The sequence below is a fragment of the Rhinatrema bivittatum genome, chromosome 8, assembly GCF_901001135.1.
Source record: "Rhinatrema bivittatum chromosome 8, aRhiBiv1.1, whole genome shotgun sequence".
NCBI lineage: Eukaryota > Metazoa > Chordata > Amphibia > Gymnophiona > Rhinatrematidae > Rhinatrema > Rhinatrema bivittatum.
The window spans coordinates 149812684-149832026 of record NC_042622.1 but is presented as its reverse complement, the minus strand read 5'-3'; the positions used below and the strand labels follow the sequence as shown (position 1 = coordinate 149832026).

Here is a 19343-nt window from a genome sequence, read left to right as displayed (position 1 = left end):
TCGGGAGCAACGAGAATGACAGGACCGCTGTGAAGCTCTATCCGTCTGAGCACTTTCCCTATGAGGGGCCACGGAGGAAATATGTACAGCAGAACATCACGCGGCCACGGAAGGGTTAGGGCATCTACCCCTTCCGAGCAATGTTCCCGCCAGCGGCTGAAGAACCGGGGAGCCTTGGCGTTGTTCAGAGTTGCCATCAAGTCCAGGTGCGGGGGACCCCACCTGTTGATGATTAGGGCCATGGCATCGGACAACTCCCACTCACCTGGATCCAGACACTGACGACTCAAGAAGTCGGCTTGAACATTCTCGTTGCCCGCTATGTGAGAAGCCGCGAGGCAGTCCAGGTTTTGCTCCGCCCATGCGAGAAAGCGACTTGCTTCGAGGGCCACCAGTCGACTCCTGGTGCCCCCCTGGTGATTGATGTATGCCACAGTGGTAGAATTGTCCGAGAGCACCCGGACCGCTCGTCGCCGAAGTAGTGGGAGGAATGCCTTGAGTGCTAGACAAACTGCCCGGATCTCCAGGCGGTTAATGTGCCAGTGAGACTGGGTTGGGGACCAGTTCCCCTGTGTGGTCTGAGACTGGCACACCGCTCCCCAACCGGACAGGCTGGCATCTGCCGTGACTACCATCCACTGCGGGGTCCGAAGGGACATTCCACAGAGGAGGTGCTTGAGAGAAAGCCATCATTGTAATTCGCTGATGGTAGAGTCGGAAAGCGGGAGCTGCATCTGAAACTGTTCCGATACTGGCTGCCAACGGATCAGCAAAGCTCTCTGTAACGGACGCATATGTGCAAACGCCCAGGGGACCAGGTCGATCGTGGAAGTCATAGTCCTCAGGATCTGTAGATAATCCCACACCGTGGGGAGAGGCATGGAGAGGAAGTTCTGAACCTGATCCATCAGCTTGAAAGCTCTCGAGTCCGGCAGAAAAACCTTGCCGACGCGGGTATCAAAGCGAGCCCCCAGGAACTCCTAGACCTGGGTCGGGTGGAGATTGCTCTTGGAAAAATTGACTATCCAACCCAGGGATGAGAGAAGAGCAAGAATGCGGTCCACCGCCTGGCGGCATAGAGACTCTGAATTGGCCCGGATTAGCCAATCGTCCAAGTACGAGTGGACCAGAACACCCTCCTTCCGAAGGGCTGCCGCCACCACCACCATCACCTTGGTAAACGTGCGTGGTGCCATGGCAAGACCGAAGGGCAGGGCCCTGAACTGGAAGTGTTGGCCCAAGATGTGGAACCGGAGAAATCTCTGATGATCGGGGCGAATCGGTATGCGCAGGTAGACCTCCGTCAGGTTGAGTGAGGCCAAGAATTCCCCGGGGTGGACCGCCACTATCACTGCCCGAAGGGTTTCCATCCGGAAATGGGGCACCTTGAGGGCCCGGTTGACCCTCTTGAGATCCAGGATGGGACGGAAGGAGTCGTCCTTCTTCGGGACGACTCCTTCCGAAGTAAATAGAGTATTGGCCGGCGCCGTGTTCTGCTGCCGGAACAGGGCGGATGGCCCCCAGCCTCTGGAGTCTGGTAAGAGTCTGAGTCACAGCGGCCCGCTTCCAGTGGCCGCACGGAGAAATCATGTACAGGTCCGAGATATCGCGAACAAACTCCAAGGCATAGCCTTTGTCTATTGTTTCAAGGATCCACTGGTCCGACGTGATCTTGGCCCATTCCTCCACGAACAGAGACAAACGACCACCTAAGTTGGGAACGGAGAGATGGGCCAGCAGATTCTCACTGGGAGATGGGCTTGGGCGCGGGACGGTGGGGAGGGGCATCTTGGAAGGGACGATGGCCTCGAAAGGACTGGGGCCAAGACTGGGCCCTAGAGGAATTTCCCCTAGAAAAAACGCCCCTTGCTCTTGGGAAGCGGGTACGAGTAGGGAAGAAGGATCTAGCCTGCTTCAGGCGGTCCTCAGGCAACTTATGAACCTTGTTTTCCCCTAAGGATTTAATAAGCTGCTCCAGATCCTCGCCAAAAAGCAATTTACCCTTAAAAGGGAGAGTTCCCAGCTGTGCCTTGGAAGACGAATCAGCCCCCCAGTGTCGGAGCCAGAGGAGCTGTCTGGCCGAGACCGCCGAAGCCATTACCTTCGCCTGCACCCGGAACAAGTCATATAGGGCATCCACCCCATAAGCTATCGCGCCTTCTAACCTGTCAGCCTGCTCTGCCTCTGCAGACAGGAGGTCTTGGGTGCTGAGTAATTGTTGGACCCACCTAAGGCTTGCCCGCTGCATGAGACTGCTGCAGATCGACGTCCGAATACCCAAGGCCAGGATTTAAAAAATGCGCTTGAGATGGATTTCCAGCTTACGATCTTGGACATCCCTCAAGGCTGTAACCCCCACCACCGGGATGGTGGTATGTTTAGTGACTGCAGTCACAGAAGAGTCCACCTTAAGCATTTTCAATAACTCTAAACATTCCTCCAGGAGGGGATAAAGCTTTTCCATGGCCCTCCCGACCCGGAGGCCCGCCTCGGGGGCCTGCCATTCCCTGAGGAGCATTAGTTTGTGCATGGGGTGGAAGGGAAAAGAGCACGGCAGGGCCCTAAGTCCCACTAGGACCGGGTCCGAGGAAGCTGGCATTGCTGCCGAAAACTCGTCCACTGGGGGACAGTCAATCCCCAATTCCTGGGAGATGAAGGGGAGAAGAGGCTCCAATTCCTCTCTGAAGAGACGGAGGACCCGGGGGTCATCCCCCTCCAGGGGGGACGTCAGCCGAATCCGGGTCCTGATCCGGATCCTGGGCAGGCAGGGGGGCAAGGGGGGTCCGGTGGAGGAGACGGTGGGGGAGGGGCCCCCGGAACCACACAGACCCGGATCGCCCCCGGCCCGTCAGGAGCCGCAGGGGAGGGAGGAACAGAGAGCCGAGGGGCCTTAGCCGGTGGGGGGCAGGGGGGGTCCAATTCCTCCTGCAAACTTGCCAAGTAGGATTTGTGCAGTAAAAGCACAAAAATCAGTGGAAAAACTGGGTCTAACGCCTCCGGGGGGGGGGGGGGGGGGGGGGGGGGGGGGGGGGGGGGGAGGGTGTCGGGATCTGCAAGAGGAGAGTGCGCGGGGCTCAAATCGGGGGGGGGGGGGGGCACCAAAAAACTCAGGTCTGGAGCTTCAGGCTGCTCCGGGAAAGAAGAAGGAGAAAAACCTAAAATGTACGCCGTTCCCGTGGTTTGACGACCCGGGAACAGTGGAGCTAAACAGTTTTGAAGGCCTGGCTCGGGGTCCTGAGGGCATTGGGAACTCTGAGGAACCTTCCTCACGCGGTAAGCAGCGAGAGCAGAGCCCCTCCCGCGAAAGCCGGACAGAGGAATCCCCACAAGCTAGGCACAGAGGAGATCGTGGCATGGCCCCAAGGTGGGGGAGGAGCAGCAAATGAAATGAGCTGCGCTGCCGGGGCTGAAGGAGCTGAGGCACAGAATGGACTGTGCACACTCCTCTCTCTCTCTCTGTCTAAAGCTGCAATATTAAATAGGTAAGGCAGGAGCTTTCTCCTGAACCTGCCTGATAATACTGTTATTTATTCCTTTTTTTTTTTTTAAACCCCAGATAAGGGACAAAAACGGTCCTGTCAGCAGCTTTACATTCAAAGCATCCCAGTGAAGGGAGACAAGTATAGGGAGAGAGAGAGAAAGGCTGAACAGGGGGAGTGACTGGCACCACCAATATCCACCCCTGCAGCCGAGGACCACCGGGAATAGGGAGCCTAGGCTATATAAAACAAGGGGCCAAGCCCCCCTAGGCCTCCACAAGAGTAAGGAGACAGAAACAGTCTCCTGTTGAGAGGATCCACAGAGTTCATACCACCAAAAACTTTTTTTTTTTTTTTTAATTAATAACACAAATACTTGCTTGATCCAAAACACGACAGACACACAGAAGGAAAAAATCCCCAAGAGGGACAAGAAGAAGACAACAGAGAACCACAGGGTGAGCTGTTCCACCTGCTGGAGACAGACAAATACTGAAGAGCTGCAGGGTAGGCTCTGTCCTGATATAAGATACCCTTTCAGTTTTGGTCTGTCTCCACCTGCTGGACAGGAGGCTTAACCCATGGTCTGGACTGATCCAGGTACGTACAGGGAAGTAGCATTATTTATTAAGGATAAAAGAAAAAACCTCTGTCAGTGCACACTGGGCCCATCATGCAGCTGGCAGAGACTTAAAAAGGGGAAAAGAAAAAATAAATGCCAGCTACCATCACAAAAACAGATGCAGAGTTTATCGGCGTCTATTTACCTTACTGGCGGACAGCCAGGAAAACCAATGCCGATAAACTCGGCGTTGGAGAACGGTAGTCATGAAAATCAATGCCAGGTTTATTGGCGTCGGTTTTCCTGGCTGTCCGCCAGTAAAGTAAATGGATGCCGATAAACTCAGCGTCGGTTTCCCTTACTTCCGTCCGCCGGTCACGAAAACTGACGCTGGGCTTATCGGCATTGGTTTCCGTGGCTGTCTGCCGGGAAGGTAAACAGACGCCGATAAACTTGGCGTTTGTTTTCGTGACCGGCGTACGGCAGTTACGAAAACAGACTGATTTCGCGTTAGCAAGGAGACGCTAGGGTCGCGACTTCATTGCATCAGCCCAAAGTTTGGCACAAGTCAAATACATCAACCATGTGTGAGGACTGCTATCCTGATTGTACTCAGAGAACCTTAGAGATAGGTTGCAATGGTCTCAATTATGTTGGATGTCATTCTGTCCTAAGGAAAGTTAAAATAACTCTACTTTAAATAGGGAATGTGATCAGAATAGGTAATACTGCAGAACACAACCCTGCTGGATAACATGGAACATGAGACAGGACAGAAGCCGAGTTAGGTTGCAGTTTCACAGAATCTGAGTGTCTATAATGAAACTTTAGACATTCATGAAATTAGTTACACTAAATGGAAACTTGATTGAAATTTATCAACAACTGTCTGCAGGTCAACATCCCAAGACCTTCCATAATAACCAAAATAACCTCTCCCCATATTCACCACACATCCTGACCCCTCCCTCTTCTGGAGTGCCTGAAGCATGGATCAGTGAATTCTTACCATGACGATGCATACAGAACAAAGACACTGGCGGCTCGAGAGATAGCACTACGAGCTTCTTTTGAAATATTTACACCCTCGGGGAGCTGAAATAGAAAGGGGTGGGGAGCAGGACATGTATAGTTAATGGTTGAGGAAAACTTTGAAAAATATCGAAGCCCCCTCCCCAGAGCAATAGCCATATAAATTGGCACCTATAGCCAAGTAAAAAGCTGCACCCTCACCCATTACACAAAACATGATACTACTAGTTAGGATACTCTGTCAAATGTTTGTTCAGCAATCCCCAAGGCCAGTACAAAAGCGTTGGGCATCCTAGGTAAATCTTACAGCCTTGCACCCCCATCCCACCGTGTCACATCCTCCCTACACACAATTAAAAATTATGCATTTATAACAGATTTTACATGAAAAAGGATATTCAATACCGGAATGAAAATTAGCTGGTAAGAACCAATTTTCCTTTCCCTGTACATACCCGGATCAGTCCAGACAGCGGGATGTACCAAAGCTTCCCTAACTAGGGTGGGACAGAGACAGTCCCACTCGGAGTTCCTGTCTGCCGAAGGAACCAAACACCGGTGCCTGCACTTCAAGGCGATAATGCCGAGAAAAAGTACGCAGCGATTTCCAATTAGCTGCTCTGCAAATTTCCTGCAGAGAAACCAGCTGGCTCTCCGCCCACGAGGTAGCCTGTGAACGCAGAGAATGGGCTTTTAGACCCTCCGGAACCGGCCAGCCCCACAAAGATATGCAGACGTGATCGCTTCCTTTAGCCAGTGAGCTATGGTGGCTTTAGAGGCCTTCTGGCCCTTATGAGACCCACTCCATAAAACAAAGAGATGATCGTAGACTCTGAAGTCATTGGTGACCTGTAAGTAATGTAGAAGAACTCGCTTAACATCCAAACGTCGGAGATCACCACCAGACGTGTTAGCAATATACTCCGGAGAAAAGGCAGGGAGCTCCACTGACTGATTTACATGAAAGGAGGAAACTACCTTTGGCAGAAAGGAGGGAACCGTCTTTAGAGAGACCCCGATTCAGAGAATCGCAGAAAGGGCTCCCTATAGGATAAAGCTTGCAGCTCGGAGATCCTCCTAGCTGAGCAAATAGCCATTAGAAACACCGTCTTAACCATCAGGTCCTTGAGCGTGGCCCGTTGGAGGGGCTCAAAGGGCGCCTCGCAGAGGACACGAAGGACCAGGTTAAGATTCCAAGATGGGCAAGTAGCCTGGACCGGCGAATTCAAATGCTTAGCCCCTTTAAGAAAATGTGCGACATCCGGATGGGCAGCCACCGTGTAACCGTCTAGCCTCCCCAAGAGGGAACCGAGAGCCGAAACCTGAACATGCAAAGAGTTGAAAGACAAACCTTTAGAGAGTCCATTCTGGAGGAAAGAGAGAACCAGAGAGACCGAAGCCCTGCGCGTCGATACCCCAGCCTCCGCACACATATTGCCAAACACTCTCCAAACCCGAACATAAGCCAGAGATGTAGAGGTTTTATGGGCCCGCAACAGCGTGGATATCATGTCCTCCTTAAAGCCCCTCTTTCTTAGTCGCCGCCACTCAAAAGCCAGGCCACAAGACAAAAGCGATCCGCCTGATCGAAAAATACGGGACCTTGTTTAAGAAGGTTGTGGAGGTGAGCGAGACGAAGAGGGCCGTCCGACGCAAGATTCACGAGATCCGCGAACCACGGTCTCTGGGGCCATTCCGGCACAATAAGAATGACCGGCCCCTTGTGAAGCTCTATCCTTCTGAGTACCTTTCCCACCAGAGGCCAAGGTGGGAACACGTAGAGGAGGCCAGGGCAGGACCAGAGCATCCACGCCTTCCGAGCAGTGCTCCCTTCTGCGACTGAAGAACCTGGGAGCCTTTGCGTTCCTCAAGGTGGCAATCAAGTCCAAAGTGGGGAGCCCCCCACTAGCGCATGACTAGATACATTGCCTAGTCTGACAACTCCCACTCTCCGGGGTCGAGATGCTGATGACTGAGGAAGTTGGCCTGAACATTCCCCTTCCCTGAAAAGTGGGAGGCCACCAGGCTGTCCAAATGGTGCTCTGTCCATGTGAACAGTTTGCTGGTTTCCAGGGCCACTAGGCGACTTCTGGTGCCCCCCTGGCGACTGATGTAAGCTACCATGGTGGCACTGTCCGAGAGGACGCTCACCGCTTTGCGACTAATCAAGGGAAGGAAGAACTTGAGTGCCAGTCGGACCGCCCGGGCCTCCAGGATTGGATCGTGGACCAACGTCCCTGTGTCGATTGAGACTGACACACTGCTCCCCAGCCGGAGAGGCTGGCATCTGTCATCACGACAATCCACTGGGGAGTCTCCAGGGGCATACCCTTCGACAGGTGACAGAAGCCACCACTGCATGTTGGTGATGGTAGATTCGGGAAGTGGTAGGAGCGCCCGAATATTCTCTGAGAACGGCTTCCAACGGGCTAGCAAAGCTTTCTGCAAAGGACACATATGTGCAAACGCCCAGGGAACCAGATCTATAGTGAAAGCCATAGAGCCCAGTACTTGGAGGTAGTCCCAGGCCGTGGGTAATGAGAGATATACGAGATGCTGTACCTGCTTCATGAGCTTGAGCACCCGGGCCTTGGGCAGGGAGACTTTGGACACGCGAGTGTCGAAACGAGCTCCCTGAAATTTCAGAACTTGAGAGGGTATGAGGTTGCTCTTGGAGTAGTTGACTATCCACCAGAGGGAGGTGAGCACCGACATGACACGATTGACTGCCGTCGCACAGAGCTTCTCTGACTTCGCCCGGATGAGCCAGTCATCCAAGTAGGGATGGACTAGGACTCCCTCTCGCCGGAGAAAGGCCGCCACAACCACCATCACCTTGGTGAACGTGCGAGGAGCGGTGGCAAGCCTGAACGGGAGAGCTTGAAACTGGAAGTGCCGGCCCAGTATGTCGAAGCGAAGAAACCTTTGGTGCTCCTTGTGAATCGGGATGTGAAGGTAAGCCTCCGTGAGGTGGAGCGAAGCCAGGAATTTGCTGGAGTGAACCACCGCTATGACCGCCCTCAGGGTTTCCATCTGAAAATGGAGAACCTTGAGCGCCTGGTTGACTCTTGAGGTCCAGAATCGGTTGGAAGGAGCCGTCCTTCTTGGGGACGACGAAGTAGATGGAATACTGGCCGGATCCCTGTTCATTTGGTGGCACAGGGACTATGGCCCCGAGTTCCAGGAGCCTGTAGAGAGTCTGATACACCACTGACCGTTTTCGACTGCCACATGGAGAGATCAGGTGGCGGTCCGAAGGTCCCGAGCAAATTCTAAAGCGTAGCCTTTTCCGATCACGTCCAGGATCCACTGATCCGTAGTGATTTTGGTCCATTCCCCGAGAAAAAGGGACAGACATACACCTAAGGCGTGAGCGGAGGAATGGGCCGTCCACATCTCATTGCGAGGACTTCATGGCGGATCCTTGGGGGTTGCCATCTCGGAATGGCCGATGTCCCCGAAAGGAATGAGACCATGCCTGTGATCTGGTGGAGGTTTTCCGCTGAAAGGACCCCTGCGGTTTGTTGTACCTGCGCTGACCCCTGAATCGAGAGCACGAAGGAAAAAAGGATTTGGACTGTTTAGGGTAGTCCTCAGGCAGCTTATGAACCTTGTCGTCACCCAAGGATTTAATAAACTGTTCCAGAACCTCCCCAAAAAGCAACTTGCCCTTGAAGGGGAGAGTGCCCAACTGCGACTTGGAAGAGGAGTCCGCAGCCAGAGGAGTTGCCTGGCGGAGACCCCTGAGACCACAGCCCTGGCCTGCACCCAGAGAAGATCATAAAGGGCATCAGCTCCATACGCAATCGCACCTTCGAGCTGCTCCGCTTGTTTGGCCTCTGCAGATGGGAAGTCCTGGGTGCTGAGTAGTTGCTGAACCCACCTGAGGCTTGCCCGCTGCATGAGACTGCTACAAACCGTCGCCCGGACTCCTAAGGCCAGCACCTCGAAGATCCTCTTAAGATGTAGCTCCAACTTGCGATCATGAAGATCCTTTAAGGCCGTCGCCCCCACCACCGGGATGGCGATGCGTTTGGTGACAGTGGACACCGAAGCATCAACCTTGGGGACCTAAAGCATGTCAAGAGCCTGATCTGGCAGAGGATATAGCTTATCCATTGCCCTGCCCACTTGGAGACCAGACTCGGGGGATTCCCATTCCCGGAGCAGGAGCTGCTTAAGCATAGGATGAAACAGAAAAGTACGAGGCGGAGCCATCGGGCCCGTTAGAACTGGGTTGACGGTACGGGAAGTGGAGGCACTGGCGGGTTCTTCCGAGGAAACCTCAATCCCCAGTTCATCCAGAACAAAGGGAATAAGTGGATCAAGCTCCTCACGTTTAAATAATCTCAGGACCCGTGGGTCATCGCCCTCCACGGGCGGATTCACAAGCAACAGATCCAGATCCTTATCCAGATCTAGCAGCAGAGCAGGCTGAGGAGGATCAGGTGGGTCCAGCCCACCGGGCATGGTCCTGATCCTAGTAGCACCCTGCAAGTCTGGGGCACCAGACCCCTGGCCACCGACCAAACGAGAGATCTTCACCGGGGGGTGGGGTGGGTGCCCAGAGCGAGATCCCCCTGCTCCTTCAAGCTTGCCAAAAAAGATCTGTGTAACAGGAGCACAAACTCCGTGGAAAAACGGTGGTGTGCTTTGCCAGGCAACTGAGGGGGAGGGACCCCTTGGAGAGGGTCAGAATCTGCACCAGGGAAGCCCATCGGGCTTAAGTTAGGCGGCAATTGGGAGAAATCCGGCTCCCCTCCCCCCCTGAGGCTCAGAGTCTGCTGCGCAGTCCGGGCACAAAATAGCCACCATTCCCGCGATTTTCTGTAAGGAGGACGGCCCAGACGCACGCTTTCCAACCCGACCTCAGGTCGTCGATTTTAAAGGTGCCACAGAGGGTACCTCCCCTGCGGAGGGTCCCTCCCCTGCGGAGAGCCGCGAAGCAGGCTCTCCGCAGGCAATGCAAAAAGCTGATCTCGGCATCAGGGTCGCAAGGAAATCAGCTGTGCCTGTCAGCTTTGAAGCATGGGAGCCGACGAGACAGCTCCGAGCCGCTTCTTTCCCTGCCGGTCGGTGCTCAGTCGTGAAGAATAGCCTTTTTCCTCTTTTTTATTTATTTTTATTGAGAGGATTCTCTTAAATATTGTCCTCTTAAATATTGTCCTTTTGACACAGCAGAGGAATGAAAACGTCTCTGCAACGGGACCAGAGGCATGCACATCTCTGGGGTCACCAAACTCAAAAAAGGGGGAGTGACTGGACAACCAGTATCACTCCTAGGCAGGGAAAAGGCAAGGCCACCGGGGATAAGAGACCTAGGCTGATTACTCAAGGGGAAAATCCCCCCAGGACTCCACAAGAGCTAAGAGACAGGACTGTCTCCTGTGAAATTAAAACACACTGTTCCTTTTTTGTTTTGTTTTAGATAATACTTGCTTGACCCAGTGAAGGAAAAACTTCTAAAGAGAAGAAATAAAGAAATATCACTAAGGAGAGGGAACCGCAGGTTCGTCTGTCTGCATCTGCTGGAGCCAGAGAAATACTGAGGGGTGCAGGGTGAGCACTGTCCTCATATAAGATACCCTTTCAGTTTTTCTCTGGCTCCATCTGCTGGGCAGGAGGCTCAACCCCGCTGTCTGGACTGATCCAGGTATGTACAGGGAACACTCACAATATGTATGGTTATATTTATATGCAATGTTGTGGTGTTAACCAGAAAACCCTGCAAAATAGCAAAACAAGACATTTGGAACCCATATCAGCGTGCTCTCTGACAATGTGACAGATGGAGATATGTGAACAGACAATGCGATACTTAGTCTAGTGGTTTTAGAGGAATCTATCTCCTGTTGATGTGGGCAGAGGGAAATCTTCAACAGTTGTCAACAGCACATATTTCAGGATAGGAGAACATTCCCTCCAATTTTTTTTCTCAGCAAGAATGTCCTACATCCAATCAAATGGGAGTTCAATATAGAGGCTTTTCAATAGATAATGCATTGATGGGGTACTCCTCATGTGGATATTATGGCAACATGCAAAATTGCTAAGGCTTTTCAGTTCAACTGGCACAGGGAGTAGATATCCTGGTTCAGCCGTGGCTATAAGAAGAGTGTGTGTGTGTTTCCTCCCTGGCCTATGGTAGGTAAGATGGATAGAGGGTCACATAGTCCTGGTGGCTCCAGATTGGCCTAGGAGACCTTGGTATGCAAATCTGATGAAGCTCCAGCTAGATCCTCCTTTGCTTTCTGGAGACACGAGGGCTCCTGATTCAATGCCCCAGCTTGGGAGCCTGCTTGGGTGTGTGCCTGTAAAAGAGAGAAAGATTGGGAGCCTGCTTGTGTGTGTGCCTGTGAAAGAGCCTCTGTGTGCCAGTGTGAGTGTGCATGCTTATGAAAGCCTATGTATCACATACAGGCTCTCACAGGCACACACACACACACAATATGTCTGTGAGGGAGACAGAGTCTGTGTATGTGAGAGAGAGAGAGAGAGAGGGAGTGTGTGAAAGAAAATGTGTGTGTGTGCATAAGAGAGAGAAGACAGCTTGTGCTGTCCTCCATCCCCCAAATCCATGACAATCTCAGGTGTTTTGGGAAATGTATAATAAGGTGGGTTTTTTTGTTTTGTTTTTTAAATTATTGGATGTTTATTCTTTTTATTAGTATGATTTTAATATTATGAATGTTTTATGCTTGTTGTTTTGTTAGGAATGCTGTTTGTTTTTCCCATTGTTACACTGCATAATATAGTCAGACTTGAGGTTCCAGTTCAGTCTTTGTTGACATTTCTTTTATACTTTATGGCATTTCTATTTTGTTAAGTGAGAGTCTGTCTTGTGTAACTTTAATTCTTTCTGTGAAAATGATAGTACTTGTCATCACTGGATTTTATGGCATTATGATCATCCCTTCATTTCTGTTTTAACAACAGTTTGCTCTTTATTAATTTCACCTACATGCAGAAAGAAGTTTTGAATGTTATTTCTGAAAATATTTTTTCATACACATTTTATTTTCACTGCTGTTAGTATTAGGCAATTTTAAGTAAGATCTGGACTTAGTGTTCTGATCTACTAGTTAAAATTTGTAACCTATCATTAAAATCATCCATTGTACCTGAAGATTGGAGGGTGGCCAATGTAATCCCAATATTTAAAAAAGGCTCCAGGGGCAATCCGGGTAACTATAGACCAGTGAGCCTGACTTCAGTGCCGGGAAAAATAGTGGAAACTATTCTCAAGATCAAAATCGTAGAGCATATAGAAAGACATGGTTTAATGGAACAAAGTCAACATGGAATACCCAAGGGAAGTCTTGCCTCACAAATCTGCTTCATTTTTTTGAAGGGTTTAATAAACATGTGGATAAAGATGAACCGGGAGATGTAGTGTATTTGGATTTTCAGAAGGCGTTTGACAAAGTCCCTCATGAGAGGCTTCTAAGAAAACTAAAAAGTCATGGGATAGGAGGCAATGTCCTTTCGAGGATTACAAACTGGTTAAAAGACAGGAAACAGAGAGTAAGATTAAATGGTCAATATTCTCAGTGGAAAAGGATAAACAGTGGAGTGCCTCAGGGATCTGTACTAGGACCGGTGCTTTTCAATATTCAGATTGGAAAGGAATATGACGAGTGAGGTTATCAAATTTGCAGACGATAAAAATTATTCAGAGTAGTTAAATCAAACGGATTGTGATACATTACAGGAGTGTGCCTGAAGTACCTTCAGAGGCTTCCAACCTTTCAATATATAAGCTGAATCAATTGTTATTTTTTAAACCATCTAGCCAAAGAGGCTTTATAAGCTGTTTCGCCCTGAAAATTAAAATAATCTGTCAGATTAAAAAAATAAATAAATAAAATTTAGAGACTACTAAATAGCTAAGATAAGCAAGTTTGCTTACCGTAAATGGTGTTTCCGTAGATAGCAGGATGAATTAGCCATGCTGTCATGGGAACTGCCAATCAGGGCCCGGGAGGCGGAGCTTATTAAGTAGAGTGTAGATTTTTTCAGTCTCTGCGGCTGCGTGTGTGTGCCCATGCAGGAAGTAACAGATTCTCCTCAGTCTGTATTTAAACTTGAGCGTAGCTGATAAAAATGCGACTACCAGGGAGAAGGGAGGGTCTGCATGGCTAATTCATCCTATCTACGGAAACAACGTTTACGGTAAGCAAACTTGCTTTTTCCCCGTTGATAGCAGGGCTGAATTAGCCATGCTGTCATGGGAGTCCCAAGCTCCTGATCACGCTTAGTTAACCATCCGTCGCGTGATATCGACATGTGGTAGTCATAGGATTAAGTAGGCAATATTTGTAGTATCGCCTTCCCAGCCTCGCATCCGCTGTTGACTGTTGGTCTATGCAGTAATGAGAAGTGAAGGTATGAATTGACAACCATGTGGCCGCCTTGCAGAAGTCCACTGGTTGCACATTCCTAAGATGTGCTATGGAGGTAGCCATAGCTCGAACCTGATGAGCCCGTGGAAAAGAAGGGAGATGTAACTTTCGCTTGTTGTAACAAACTGGAATACACTGTACAATCCAGGTGGAGATGGTTCGTTTAGCTACCGGCAACCCCGGGCCATTCGGGTTGAAGGAGACGAATAGTTGAGGTATACGATTTGTAGATTGTGTTTTTCATTTGTAATATGCCAACGCCCGCTTACAGTCTAGCGTGTGCAACAAACGCTCCCTGTCGTTAGAATGAGGCTTAGGAAAGAAGGTTGGAAGTTCTATAGACTGATTCAGGTGGAATGCCGAGATTACCTTTGGAAGAAAGGTAGGATGAGGTCGGAGGATCACCTTATTGTGATAGAATTGTAGATACGGGTCATAGTGCACTAGTGCTTGAAGTTCACTAACCCTACGTGCGGATGTTACTGCTACTAAAAAGACCACCTTCCAGGTGAGGTATTTGATATGTGCAGAATCCAACGGTTCAAAGGGTGGAAACATTAGCTGTTCAAGTAGTATGTTGAGGTTCCATGGAACCGATGGCTTAGCAACCGGTGGTCTAAGATGCGTTAAACAGTTGATAAATCGAGATAACAAGGGATGTTCAGCGATAGAGTGATTATTAATCTTTGCATAATGCCTATATTCTGATTTCTTCTGCAATGTGTCAAGATTACTTTAATATGTTCTTAACAGGAGATGGGAGGGGGAGGGGGTTGGGGTTCTGGTTGTTGGGAAAGTTAAGGGAGTTCCAATCCTTTTAAAGATTGGTGGGACTTTGGGGATATGGAGTTGTTTTCTGAGCTCTAAAGTGTCTAATTTAGCAGCACATATTTGGGAGTTACCTGCCTCTCTGGTCTTGAATGATATTCCACCCATGGGGGTACAGATTTCTTTGGTTTATATGGAGGTTGGAAGGAATTAATTGGGGTAATTTGAGTTAATATGGATGAGTTAGTCATAAGGTTAGGTTGGACTGGGGTGGGAGAGGAGGGCACCATTCTTTTCTCTCAAAATGGAAAACGATCAACCTAAAAATTGTGGCGTGTGGTTACCCTCGACCCAATGGTTTTCAGTCTTCATTTCAGATCCATCTCAGTCCATGGTGAACATGGAAGACAGCATTTGTATAATACTATAGGTCATTTCCTAATCAGGCAACACTAGCTCAGCATTGTTTATGTCAAGACTACCTCTGTATCTGACAGAGTTCCTCCTGGTTTCTTTTAACCCTTGACCCTCAAGTTAATAGGTTGTCACATGATATACAATTCAAAGTAAAGATTAACAACAAAGAATCACAACCGATCCCTTCCAACTGGAGGGTCCCTCAGGGTTCCTCCCTTTCCCCTACCCTCTTCAACATTTACCTCTTACCTCTATGTCATCTACTTACTAAACTAAACCTAACTCACTATCTCTACGCGGATGACATCCAGATACTCATCCCAATCTCAGAATCCTTACAAAAAACCTTGGCTCACTGGAACAATTGTTTGCAACAGATCAATCATCTTCTCTCCAGCCTTTGCCTCATTCTTAACAACAACAAAACTGAGATCCTAATCATCAATCAAGACATCAACATCAAACTTCTAAACCCAGCTGACCTACTCAACTCATCCACTCCCATATTAAATCACTCACCACATGTTCGAGATCTAGGTATCATGCTAGACAATCAGCTCAATTTTAAAAAATTCATAAGCACAACCACCAAAGACTGTTTTTATAAGTTACAAGTCTTAAAAAAATTGAAGCCTCTTCTTTATTTCAACGATTTTCGGATGGTCCTACAAGCCATTATTCTATCAAAAGTCGACTATTGCAATTCGCTTCTCTTTGGCCTTCCATATTCATCCATCAAACCCCTCCAAATGCTACAGAACTCTGCAGCCAGAATCCTTACCAATACGAATAAAAGAGATCACATCACCCCCATTCTCAAGCTCCTCCACTGGCTGCCTATAAAGCAAAGGATCCTATATAAAGTACTCACCGTAATTCATAAATCCATTCACAATATCTCTCCTCTTCAATTATGTAACCAACTACGCCCTCACTCCTCCTCTAGACCCATCAGAGGAGCATATAAAGGCACACTCTATGTACCTTCAACAAAATCCTCGCATCATAAACGTGCCATATCTACAGCAGGCCCCATTCAATGGAATGCGCTCCCACCAGACATTCGGCTTGAGTTCTGCCACTCTTCATTCAAAAAAAAACTTAAAACCTGGCTCTTTAGCCAAGCTTTTCCAGGACCATGATCATCATTTTTTCCCCTCCAACCAGCAAGAACATATCTTCTTCACAAACCCCCATTTTCCATACCACTACCTACTTCGGTATCTAATCTCTTGCTGCAGGACACTTGAGACTTTCTCACTTATACGTTATAATTTTTATGCTCAATAAGACCTGTCAACTTAATTGTTTAAGTCTTTTTTTTTTTTTTTTTTCTCCTTTATCTTTTGGTCATCAATGTTACAACGTTATTGTTAAATTTTGAACTTATGTACACTGTTCCAAGTTTCATAACCTTGTTCTATGTAATGCCTTTTGGCAATTTTCATGTTCTGTTTCAATGTAAACCGATGTGATCTTTATTTCATATAGGAACACCGGTATATAAAAATCTAAAAATAAATAAATAAATGATATATGCCAGTTATTGTACAAATGTGTTTAGGGAATGTGTTATGTAAGGTATTTAAAAGGGTTGAACCTCAGTGAAAGGCTTCTCATTTGTTTCCTTTAATCAAATAGTACAGGAGTGGCAGTTGTTGAAAAAACTTGGTGCATGATAACAGTCTGCTAGCCAATTTGACAGTTGTGCGCTAGTCAGTCTACAAAATCAGATTGACAAGGCTCATCTAGTGAGAACCATAGCAGCTTCAGTGATGAACCTAAGGGTCGCCTAAACAGAAGACACTAGCAAACCCGCGACTTGGTCATTTATGCACATCTCCACATCCCATTACTGTGTGGACCACATGTTCAGACAGTAGTTTTGGACAAGCAGTTTTACACAACCTGTTTACCCACAGCAGTTCATTCTCCACTGATGTGGTTAGATTGCTTATTCAATAAGTGCTCCATTGTGTAATCCTGAAGCTTGCAACTTCCCATGTGTTATGGCTAATTCAGCCTTACCTGTTGACAGAGAAAGCAAGTTTTCTTACCTATAAATAGGGTTCCCTTAAGATAACAGGAAGAATTAGCCATGCTTATTTCCCACCCTCCTGCCTAAAGAGCAGACTACTTCACTAAAGTTCGCTAAAATCTAAATTTGACTGAGGGGCTCATGAGAGAGTACATGTCAGTAAACTTTTACTGAGTTCTGCAAGATGGGTCTGTTTGGTGATAGCTATTTCACATGGGTGACAATCTAATTCATCCTACTTACAGAGAATCCTGTTTACAGGCAAGCAAATTTGCTTGCTTTGCGAACACAGAATTAACACTCAACTACTAAAGTGCTTATATTTTTTTGCCACTAAAATCAACTTCCACTTACTCAAAACACACAATACTGATAATACTTACTGCCTCTTTAATTATCCTAGTGATGACCGCATTAGGCAAGTTCAAATCCTCTGGTCTCTCTGCCATTGTAACACCTACAACTAAACACAATTGATTTAAAACAATATTTCATAATGGCATGGCTTTACCCACTCAAATTTTGCTTCAGTAGTACTTTAATATTGAAATTTCTGGTGATAAAAAAATGTGTTTAAAATATTACTCGCTCTCTCAAATTTTAAGCAAGTTCCAAACATTAAAACATTATACATAGATTACTAAAATGAACAACACTAATTCCTGCTGTCAGACCCTGCTTATCTTTACCATTTCAGAACATCCTCTTTTTAATTATCCATTTCATAGCATCATAATGTAGAGCTTTATTAAGATGCTGACACTACATGCAGCTTTTGAATTCAGTGCTCTATGAAGCAATTTGAACTTTACCTGTTATTCAACAGGTAGCTAATGCAGTCTATAGATTATAAGGAAGATATGTTCGTTTCTGTGGGCCCCTATCAGTACTGCTGTGGTATTTTGAACCAACTGGAGAACTTGGAAGGTTGAGCTAAATAGACCAATATAAAAACCGCATTACAATTATCTAAACTCGAAATTGTTAAGTTTTGGCCTGCTGCTGGATGTCTCATGATTGGCTGCACTTACCCCAGAGCACACACAGACGCAGCCTGCATGCTGCCTTTCCCTCAGTTCCCCATAGATGCATGCTTGCACAGCGCACCAGCTCTTGAGGGCCTAACACAGTAAACTGGCCTGCCAGTATCTAGTGTTGATGTCATGCAGCTGGGTATTTAAACCCTAGCTGTGTGCCATACTTACCTTGGCAACAGGCTCTCCTGTCTTGCAGTGCATGTTGCTACTCTTCTCTGTTCCTTTTGCCTCATCCTGTCTTGGTCCCCACAGTGTCTTGTCCTTATCTCATCTGCCCATCTCTGCCAGATTCCTGGTTTTGATCCTGGCCCTGGTCCCGGACTATTCTGCTGGATTGCCACCTGCTTTGACCTCAGCCTAGACTCGATACTGCCTGATCGCCACCTGCCCTGATCTTGGCCTGGACCCCGACACCGTTTGCTTGCTGCCTGCCCTGACTTCTGCCCACTGCTTGATTTCCTCTGACTGCTCCTTACTAGACTCTCACCTATACCCTGCTAGCCCCTGGAACCCAAGGGCTCAACCTGCGGAGAACGGGGCTGATACAGGTGAAGCCCCAGTGCCAGTCCTAGTAAAAGCCAGTACACGAAGGCCTAGTAGGTTCACCTACCAGGCTGCATCAACCACGCCACAGCCCAAGGGCTCACATTCATGACAGAAATAAAGCATGCAGCACTGTTGAAAGTGATCTATGCTCAATAGAGGTCTTAGCCTTCGTAACAGCCATAACTTAAATCTACTTCCTTCTTAGTTATCTTCACTTCAAATGCACAGTGCCAGCGGGTCTCACACAACTACCAGCCACATGCTCAAAATTCAGAGCCAAGCAGATGTGGTCTGAAACACTGAATTCCTGCCAGTGGGAGGAAAAGCACTACTGTGACATATTGATTGAGAATTCCTGCTTTTATACGGCAATGTTTTACCACCTTTTCTTAATGACTGTTTTGCTGTCATTAAGTATTCACAACACACTCAGAGAAATTATCAAATTTACAAATGCAATATATACCGTATTTTTCGCTCCATAACACACACTTTTTTCCCCCAAAAGTGGGGGGAAAATGTCTGTGCGTCTTATGGAGCGAATATAAAAGAAAAACCAAAAAAACTAATTACAACCCTCCCCCCTCCCCTGACCCCCCAAGACTTGCCAAAAGTCCCTGGTGGTCCAGCGGGGGTCCGAAGCGATCTCCTGCACTTCAGCCGTCGACTGCCAATATTCAAAATGGCGCCGATGGCTCTTTGCCCTTACTATGTCACAGGGGCTACCGGTGCCATTGGTCGGCCCTTGTCACATGGTAGGAGTCCCTGTGACTTCGTAAGGGCAAAGGCTATCGGCGCCATTTTGAGTACTGGCAGCCGACGGCCTAAATGCAGGAGATCGCCTCCGGACCCTCGCTGGACCGCCAGGGACTTTTGGCAAGTCTTGAGGAGTCAGGAGGGTGGGGGATTGAGGTAAATTAAATTTAAAGGGTTGGGATGGGGTGGGTTTTTTTGTTTGTTTGTTTTTTTCCAAAAAAGGGAACGATACAAGTTTTCTGATCCGGGGAGTGGACAGAAATGGGGACAAACAAAAATGTTATGAGTAATGTATTGGTGAGTTAG

The 19343-nt window shown here is 48.2% G+C and overlaps 1 protein-coding gene across 1 annotated transcript in view; it reads right to left on the bottom strand.

Annotated features, from left to right (window-relative positions):
• Positions 1-18927, bottom strand: part of POLE3 (DNA polymerase epsilon 3, accessory subunit) — a 44946-nt gene extending 26019 nt beyond the window's left edge. The window contains exons 1-3 of the mRNA XM_029613034.1: positions 18890-18927; positions 17082-17161; positions 5051-5136 (exon numbers count right to left, since the gene is read on the bottom strand). Of these exons, the coding sequence (XP_029468894.1) occupies positions 5051-5136; positions 17082-17147 (152 nt within the window). The 5' untranslated portion in view covers positions 17148-17161; positions 18890-18927. The remainder of the gene's footprint in view (positions 1-5050; positions 5137-17081; positions 17162-18889) is intronic.
• Positions 18928-19343: the final 416 nt, after the last annotated feature.